The sequence below is a fragment of the Patella vulgata genome, chromosome 1 (assembly GCF_932274485.2).
Source record: "Patella vulgata chromosome 1, xgPatVulg1.2, whole genome shotgun sequence".
Lineage (NCBI taxonomy): Eukaryota > Metazoa > Mollusca > Gastropoda > Patellidae > Patella > Patella vulgata.
In genome coordinates this window covers 83,914,223-83,924,490 of record NC_065879.2, presented here as the reverse complement: position 1 = coordinate 83,924,490, position 10,268 = coordinate 83,914,223, and the positions used below count along the sequence as shown (strand labels likewise).

Genomic DNA, 10,268 nt, shown 5'->3' with positions numbered 1-10,268 from the left:
AAATTTCTGTTCTCGCACTGTCACAACATTTATTAAAAAGATATTAAAATTTCTGTTCTTGCACTGTCACAACATTTATTATAAAGATATTAAAATTTCTGTTCTCGCACTCTCACAACGTTTATTATAAAAATATTAAAATTTCTGTTCTCTCACTGTCACACAACATTTATTATAACGATATTAAAATTTCTGTTTTCCTGATAATATCGACTGTATATTTGTCACACCTCTTATATATAACCTGAAACTGTCCATATAGTGTGATATACAACCACCTGTCTAGCGTTGGATTCACCTATAAGCTTGACAGGCTTAATACGTATGTGTAGGAGGGTTTTTTTTTTTTTTTAAATTATAAACAATATTTTTACTCAGGATGTCTGAATGGGATTGGGAAACAGGCTTAGCCTATGTAAAACCCCTCTCCGTAGGATGATATGGTCACGATACGATTAAGGGTGTGACGACTAAGCAAAACTTGAACCGGTTAGTCGGCGGCTAAAAAAACCGAACCGATTCGGTTTAGTCGGTAATGAAAACTAACTGAAAAATATTAGTCTTCCATAGTCTACAATACACGCTAATATACTGGCCTTTAAATACGGAGCTTAAAACTGTAATGGCGACATACATACAGTTCTATGTTTTATGTGTCCAGTACATTAAAAAATTTGGTTTTGTTTGTACTATGTAGTTTGTTCAAATCTCCTGTTTAACCTTTTTAATAAAAGTAATAAATACAACATATAAAAAACTTCAAACAATGACGTATTGATCAATAATATTAGTGATAAACCGACGAGAAAGTGTATCTGGGCATCAGCTCAGTGCGCATGCCTATTGACCTAACCTGGAGGATTGCTTGTTTCTGATTGGGCACTTCAACCATTGACCTTAGCGACCGACCAATCAAATAACGTATTCTTAAAATAACTTCATTAGGTATGCAAAAACACACTCGCTTGTAATCGCGAGAATATCCACGACCGATTACGGAATATTTATATAGTATATACTGTCTCGTTATTATTATTGTCGACCATTTATCAATGATGTAGCTTATTGCTTATTCGCCCCCATAATTGTCAATCGTTAATACATGTATCTTTTTAAAAAAAACATGTTATAATATTCGGGCGACTGGTTTTATATCATGCTGTATTTTTTAGACTATCGATTTCCCGAAACTTGAACCGGTTTGTAGGTAAAACCTAACCGACTCCGACTAAACGTCACACCCTTAGATACGATACATATTACGTGCGAGTTAAAACAAAGAATGACGTCAATCTGATTAAAACACTGATCCTATTTTTTTTCGTTTTTTAAAGTTAAATTTTTTTGTCTCAATAATCATTGCTACCGTTTTCAAGATAACAAAGAAAGTCTCGATTGTCACAATCAGATTAAAACACCGATCCTATTTTTTTTCGTTTTTTAAAGTTAAAATTTTTTGTCTCAATTGTCATTGCTACCGTTTTCAAGATAACAAAGAAAGTCTCGATTGTCACAATCAGATTAAAACACAGATCCTATTTTCTTTCGTTTTTTATAGTTCAATTTCATTTTATTTGACTCTACTACACTAAGATCTGAAATAGTTGTTATATTACCAGCGTTTTGGTTGAAGTGAGGGATAAGACAATGAAACGGTCTCTTACGGCGACTTCTTGGCGTGGGTAAACCACAAGAGACGTCAATGCTGATTGATTAATCAATGTCTGACGTCAAAGGGTCAAAAGCCGCTCTAAACAACCCTGACACGACCTTCGAGTACAACTTGTCAAAACTTCATGTAGTGTATCATAAGGTCTGTCATTGAGTCAACTCGCATGGTTTCGAACCCCCAGTTGTACGTGACAAGGAGTAGGGTCGCCTGTCCAACCTCGTGGGTTTTCTCCGGGTCCTCTGGTTTCCTCCCACTGTTAAATACCCACACGCACAAGCGAATTATTGAAATGAAATTGAACCCTATGTTAGTCCCGAAATGACCTAGGTTGTGTCGAGTGTACGTTAAACCTCATATTTCTCTCTCTCTCTCTCTCTTAAGACTGTCAGTAAAACTAAACATTAAACCAATGAATAAACATTTTACTAAGTCACTCTGAATTTTTGATCTCTCTTTCGTAATAGTCAAACAATTGTGTACTATGTTTTGAAGACAGGGGCAACAAGGCTAAACAATCCAAGTATGTTTAGATAGGGTGTAGCAGTGTAGTACTATCAGACTTCTTTCCTTGTTATGTTTGTTTTCTTCGTGATCGTAATAACACTACAGAATAAATGGTTTTACAACTTTATTGTTACGCTGTAATGGCTTTGAAGGTACCTCGTTCTCAATAATAATAGCTGCTTGGTATATCTGGGTGAGCTCTAATCAATCTTGCTCTACACCCTGTTTTATAACCCCCTAATTTCTGCACGTCTTAGATAGCCTTGACGTTAATTTCCATCCCAAATATGGAATAAACCTCTTTATTTCACAAGACCAGAGGAGGAAAAATTACCTTATTTGGTCTACCAACCTTAGTTTAGATAATAAAGGAGTGGTGACAAGATACTTACACAGAAAATGTGCGATATAAAAATCTGTTAAAAAATAATTAACAACTTTGCCATGGAAACACAAATCAATAATTAGCAAATGGCACAAGTGCTCTATCGTACAGTATGGCTGTGCTAAATATGTTGACATGTAGACCAGGACAATTTTCGGATGTAGACTATGGTTGCGACTACAGTCTGAACTATCCCGACCATGCTCTATCGTATGGTATGGCTGGTCATGACTAACGGTTGAACTATAGTACGAAAATCCGTGCAATGAAGGTCGCCAAAATGAATGGAACTGGAGTTTAACATCCTGTACCAACAGGTCTATTGAAGATGGAAAAAATGAAATGAAATGGGGTTTAACATTCGACTGTGCTATGTGTGCTGTGAGAGAAATTTTGCCAGGACAGCGGCGCTAAGGCCTACTCTTATATTGAATTCCAACTGCAAAGGGATCTTTTACATGCACGCCATCAATTTATTTTAGAGCTTCTGACACACATAAACATGAAATTCTTGTAAGTGTATATAGTAAACCCTAAGCTTTAGGTACATAAAACTTTGTTTGGTCCTTTTATGTGCTCTTTAACAGTATACATCAATGATAATGACTAGAGAAGCCTAGTCGAAATGTCGCTCAGTAATAAGCAGTAATTGTATTCCAATTTCCATAGAACTGTGACCCGTATACTCCAGTTCAATTACTTAAAGCCCCTTATAAAATACAATGAATGACAATGATACCTAACAATATAATGTGCTGAAATTACAAATTGAACTATTTGGCAATACAAATGCACTGACATTACAAATCAATATATTTGATGATAAATACCTAATAATGGAATTTTCACTGGCATTACAAATTGAGATATTTGATAATACATAGAGAGAAAAAGAAATGGGATTTAACGTCCACTCGACACAACCTGGGTCATTTCGGGACTAACATATGGTTCAATTTTATTTCCATAATTCACTTGAGCGTAGGGGTTTTTAGCAGTGGGAGAAAACCAGAAGACCTGGAGAAACCCAAAAGGTTGGACAGGCGACCCTACTCCTTGTCACGTACAACCGGAGAATCAAAACCACGCTTGATAATACATACCTAACGATGGAATGTGTTGACATTACAAATTAAGATATTTGATAATACATACCTAATAATGGAATGTGTTGACATTACAAATTCAGCTTCATTAGAGATTGGATTACTGAACAGTTTACTCTTAGTCTGAACAAAAACATATTTTCCTTCTAATAATTTAAACCGATACACACTACTTGTGTTACTGCCATTCTTTCGCACTGAAAAAGAAATTTTGTTTTATTTCAATTAGTGTTAACTTATTTCATTATCATCTGAAATCGGGGACTCAGTGAGAGAGAGAGAGAGAGAGAGAGAGAGGGGGAGGATTAATGTCCACTCAACACAAAACTAGGTCATTTTAAGACTAACACTCGCCTGTAGGGGTCTTTAGCAGTGGGAGGAAACCGGAGGACCTAGAGAGAACTCACGAGGTTGGTCAGGCGACCCTACTCCTCGTCACGTACAACCAGGGAATCAAAACCACGCCAGTTGACTCTATGACAGATCTTATGATCTGAGGCACATGTGCTAAAACATTTGATCACCCAACTCCCCAACTGTCAATTACTAAATGCCAACAACAGAAGGAGAGAGAAAAAAATGGGGTTTAACATCCACTCGACACAAACTATGGCTAACTTATGGTTCAATTTTATGTTTGTGCGTAGGGGGACTTTAGCAGTGGGAGGGAAGCAGAGTACCTAGAGAAAACCCACAAGGTTGGACAGGCAACCCCATCCCCACCGACTCAGTGAGTAAGACATAATCTCAATAAACTAAAGGTTCAGTGTTTTAGTGGAGAAAGTTCCTCAGGATATTCGTGTCTACAGTCAGTGGTGCAGAGTAGAAGATCTAGCAAGGATAATCATCTACTTGTTGAGATGGGACAAAAAAGTGACATGACAGTTTTAATTCGAAGAGTAGGCAAAAAGCTGCTGTCCAAGCCAATTTCCTCTCATACCAAACTGCATAACATAAGAGAGAAAAAGAGAGAGAGAGAGAGAGAGAGAGAGAGAGAGAGATGGATGGGTTTAATGTTCCACTTGACACAAACCAGGTCAATTTTATTTCAATAATTCGCTTGCACATAGGGGGGTTTATTAGTGGGAGGAAACCGGACAGACGACCCTACTCCTTGTCACTTACAAGCAGGGAATCAAAACTACGTCACTTGACTCAATGACAGACCTTATGATGCGACGCGCACACATTAACCATTCAGCGCCCCCCCCCCTTCCAAGAAATAGAAAAAAAGATACCTTCTTGAAAATGTTTATTTAACTGTTGAATATCATTGGCATGACAAAATTCTTGAATTGGTTGTCCAACAAACTCTAGTGCAATACGATGATTATTAGCCAGGCTTCTGTGAAAATAACAAGAAATATATCACTGATTACAAACATCCATTTTAAATTCATACTCAGATTATTTAATATTTAAATATTTAAAGATAAAAATGGGAAAGTGAGACTAAGTTTCCAGACTAAGTTTCAAATAAACCAGTGCCCTGGTTACCACAATGCACACATCTTGTCAAAACTACATAAACTGAAAACTTGGCTCAGAATGAAGTAATTTGACTGAAATTTTTAATATTTTCATTTTACATTATCTATTTTTGAGCTATTATAGCAAGAATGGTCAGCTCTTTATCTAAATCTTACATAATGTATCTATAAAGATACATTAGTTAAGAGTTTTATAAAGAGTTGGCCAATCTTGCTATAATAATTCAAAAATAAATGATCAAAAAAAGAAAATGTTGAAAATTTCAGTCAAATTACGTCAATTTGTTCTAAACGGAATTGTCACTGTTGGAAGTTTGCACTAGAAATAGGCATCAATTTTGTCTGCACCGTCTATGAGAATTGGTGATCGTTTGATTGACTGACGATAACGCCACCCACATATTCTCGATTATCAAGTAACATGCTCAATGGTTATGGTAGCCTCGCTTGGCAGGCCTTTCATCACCAGTCTCTGGTAGTGACATCAGTGACTAACAGTTAACGTTAGCTTGGTCCGCCTTTTATTGATTTAATTTTAAATGGACGACTGTTTAAATCCAAACTGTATCCAAGCCATCCGTGGGTCTACAGAGTTGATTTTGAGCTTGTCGTGTAAATAAAGTTCTAATTAATAATTTCAATAACATCTGAAGCCTAAATAAAGACTTGCAATAAAATCAAAATATCTACGGTTGATTTAATTCGATTAAAAATGTTTATTTATTTGTTTATGCGTCGTGCGATTCTCCCGTACTTCCTATTAAATTCAATCTGATTAAAATACAGGCGCCTGTTTCACGAAATTTTAACTAACATAAAATCCAAATTTTAGTAATTTGATTGGATAATATTAGATTGATTTTAGTGCTTAGCCAATCAAAATTGAAGTATCTATTAAAATTTGGATTTTATCTTTAGTTAAGATTTTGAGAAACAGGGCCCAGATCTATATTTCGTTTCGTTTTTTTATACTTTAGATGGCCTACACTACATGAAGATCTGACAAGGTGTACTGGTAGATTGTGTTAGGACTCATACGAGCGGCTTTTGACCCTATCACGCCAGACATTGATTAATCAATCAGCGTTGACGTTTCTGGTGATTTACCACCAGTTATATGCATGGCACGCCAAGAAATCGCCGTAACAGACCGTTTCATTGGCTTATCCCTCACTTCAGCCAAAACGCCGGTAAAATAACAACTCTTCCAGATCCTAGTGTAGTAAACACAAATAAAACGAAATTTTGAACTATAAAAATGAAACGAAAAAAGATCTGTGTTTTAATCAGATTGTATTAGACTTCAACTAAAATTGATGTGTAGTTAGTTTAGACCAGGGGTGTCAAACATGCGGCCCACCAAGAGTTTAAATGTGCCCTGTGGAACAAATTTTAACAAACTGATGTGTTGATAATTCTTAGAAACTAGCAGGGGAAATCATTTATTATTGTTTTCCGGTTTCAGTAAAACTCTGATTTCTGTTCTATATGTCATGGATATCTAAGTTGTATGTAATACAAGAGAATGTTGTGTTCAATACTATATCTTGGCAATTTGGAAACCAGTCTAAGAAATTACCCATGTCATGGATGTTTGGCTTTGTTTTTAGAATTCAGTAAAGTTCAAGGACATTTGGCTTTATCTTGATATTTTTGTTTATATCCCCGGCCCACTTGATGTAAAATTTTAGTCCATGTGACCCTTGAATCGAAATGAGTTTGACACCCGTGACCTAGAGTCATAAGCAAATACTTAATTCAGAAAGCAAAATCAAAACATCAATGGTTGATTCTCAATTGGATTAAAAATGTTTTACCTAGAGTCATAAGCAAGTATTTTTCCACTAAGATCTTGTTTTGTAGTAAGCAATTATTTAATTCAGAAAGCAAGAGAGAGAGAGAGAGAAATGGGGTTTAACATCCACGACAAAAACTAGGTCATTTCGGGACTAACATATGGTTTAATTTTATTTCAATAATTCGCTTGCACGTAGTCTTTAGCAGTGGGAGGAAACCGGAGAAAACCCACGAGGTTGGACAGGCGACTCTACTCCTTGTCACGTACAACCGGGGATTCGAATCTACGCCAGTTGACTCAATGACAAACCATGTGATACAGCGCGCACGTGATAACCATTTGGCTATCCAACCCACCAATTCAGAAAGCAAAATCCAAATAAAGACATCAACGGTTGATTCTCAAATGGATTAGAAATATCTTACCTAGAGTCATAAGCAAGTATTTTTCCACTAAGATCTTGTTTTGTAGTAAATTGTTCGATACCTATCATCATGTTGGCCTTCTCAGTTAAAGGCAGTAGACGTGAGATGCAAACTAAACACGTCTGATTTTCTGAAAATACAAAATAATTATAACATTAAACAGCTGGAGTTCTCGCTATAATAGTTAAAAAAATACATAATAAAAAGAGAATATGCTTGAAATTTTTGTGAATTGCTTCACTCTGAAGTGAGATATTAGCGATTCAATTTTAGGCTTGCCTCAATCGTCATTACTAACGTTGCTATGATAATAAATAACATTAAAAGCAGTCATTGTTTTATAAAGGGATGCCATCTCTCTTGAGTCTCTGTTGCACACCTGAATTTCGACCGAGGGGAGATTTTTTCTCCCTCCCCTTAATATTGAAATTCGCAGTCCTTTACAAAGTCATAGGGGGTTTATTACCATTTATGAAACCAGGAATGACTCCCATACATGCAGTTATTGATAATACAACCATTTGCCATAAGATGGACAGATGACCCTACTCCTTATCACATACAAGTGGGCAATCTAAACCACTCCAATTCTAGTCTCATTCTTCGAGTCCCTTGTTACAAATGGCGCTGAAATTCGTGTACCACTGGAAAATTGTTTATTTTGTCTTAAATATTGGATATCAGAAGCCCATCTTTTCCCGGTAAGATCACAACATCAATGTTAATTTAAATTGAATAATAATTGGTGTTTTCAATGTCGAAGTCTTTGGATGATATTGAGTTTGAGACTCGGCTACTTTAAGTTTATTATTTCTATTTAATTTACATTTGATTTATTTTTTTCTTTTAATTTAATATATTTCATGATTTATATTAATTTTATGTTTTTATCGTATCGGTACAATATATATATCTTTGTAAATGCACCAGAGCACAGCTGCCGCAGCTGGACTAGATTTTTGTGAGATAAATCTAATAAGTTATTATTATTGAGTTTAACTACGTTTTTATGATTAGTTTGTGATCAAAGAGATTTCAGTTAATATTAAATAAAATCTGTGTGGTCATTTTTATGGAATCACATTTTCTTTATAATATATTCTAGAACTGAGACACAAACAAACTAGATCATTTTGGGACAAATATATTTTTAAATTTTATTTCAATAATTCGTTTGCGCATTTTGGGGTTTAGCAGTAGGAGGGACAGTAGGAGGAAACCAGAGGACCCAGAAGAAAACCTGCGAGATTGGCCAAAGGATCCTAACCCTTGTTATGTACAAGCTCCGAATCAAAATCCACATAACTTTCTCCAAAGATAGATCCTAAGATCTAAGGACGCACGCTAAATTATTCAACCAATGAACCCCCCTTTGTCAGGTATAAGCATGGACAGGTGCTTGGTGTATAAAGATAGGTTGCCAGGCAATGAAACCTACGTCCACAGCAACTACGTCGTCCGAGCAGTCAATAAGTGTTGTCGCATATTTTTTCTTTTGTCAGTAATGAGAACATTTACAACACAGGAAAATCTGATTACGAGTGATAACCCATGAAGTAATTATCAGAAAACATAAGAATTTGTTTCGATGTCAGGTATAAGCTTGGACCGGTGCTTGGTGTATAATAAGTTGTGTATATTAGCTGATTCACCATATGATTCTGAGATATGGTGACAGATTTAAGATCTAAAGGGCACACACTAAATAATTTGACCAATGAGAAAGAGAGAGAAATTGGGTTTAACGTCCACTTGACACAAACTAGGTCATTTGGGGATTAACACATGGTTCATTTTTTTTATTTCAATAATTTGCTTGCGCGTAGGGGTTAGCAGTTGGAGTAAACAAGAGGACCCAAAGAAAACCCACAGGGTTAAACAGGCGACCCTACTCCTAGTCATGTACAACTGGGCAATCAAAACCACGCCAATTGATTCAATGACAGACTTATGATATAGCGCGCATGTGCTAACCATTCGGCCATCCACCCCCCACCCCTATTCGACTAATGAACCCCCTTTGCCAGGTATAAGCTTGGACAGGTGCTTCGTGCTAATCATTTGGCCATCCACCCCCCACCCCCTTATTCAACTAATGAACCTCCTTTGCCAGGTATAGGCTTGGACAGGTGCTTCGTGTATAATAAGTTGTAAATATTAGCTGATTCACCATATGATTCTGCGAATTTTTCACCTAAATATGGTGACAAATTTTAAGATCGAAAGGGCACACAATAAATTATTTGACCAATGAACCCCCCTTTGTCAGGAATAAGCACGGACAGGTGCTTGGTGTATAAAAACTTATGTATATTACCTGATTCACCATATGATTCCGAGAATTTTTCACCTAAATATGGTTGTAATACGGCTGTAATCTGCATGCTTTCATATTGCCACACGTAGGATTTTAATTCAATATCGTTATCTTCATCACCTACAAAAAAAATATATACACAATATATAGACGTCATAGACTATTGTTAATTGAATTATTGTTTAATAAATGCCTGAAGAGCCGCTATCGCGGTTAAAACATTTGCATAAAAATGAGGTTTTATTTTGCCATCTTTAATTTCAATTATATATATATATATATATATATATAGAGATAGAGAGAGAGAGAGAGAGAGAGAGAGATGAGGTGCTACAGCCTACTCTTCCTTGGATAAATTTCCAACTGCCAGGAGATCCCTAACATTCTGCCAGTAGTATATACATTTATGAGACTTCAGGCTCGGAGCAATCTGATTAAAATACAGATCTATATTTCGTTCCGTATTTTTATACTATCGATGGACTACACTACATGAAGATCTGACCGGTTGTAGCAATAGGTCGCGTCAGAGGTCATACAAGCAGCTTTTGACCCTATGACATGAGACATT

The 10,268-nt window shown here is 36.1% G+C and overlaps 1 protein-coding gene across 3 annotated transcripts in view; it reads right to left on the bottom strand.

Annotated features, from left to right (window-relative positions):
- Nucleotides 1-10,268, bottom strand: part of LOC126821800 (nuclear receptor coactivator 2) — a 124,241-nt gene that overhangs the window by 28,002 nt on the left and 85,971 nt on the right. For 2 of the 3 annotated variants that reach the window (XM_050550302.1, XM_050550317.2), the window contains 4 exons: nucleotides 9,698-9,817; nucleotides 7,381-7,510; nucleotides 4,906-5,012; nucleotides 3,717-3,864 (listed from right to left, as the gene is read on the bottom strand). In XM_050550302.1, the coding sequence (XP_050406259.1) occupies nucleotides 3,717-3,864; nucleotides 4,906-5,012; nucleotides 7,381-7,510; nucleotides 9,698-9,817 (505 nt within the window). Of the gene's footprint in view, nucleotides 1-3,716; nucleotides 3,865-4,905; nucleotides 5,013-6,974; nucleotides 7,014-7,380; nucleotides 7,511-9,697; nucleotides 9,818-10,268 lie in introns of those variants that run through there. The other variant, XM_050550327.2, reaches the window with a different exon arrangement.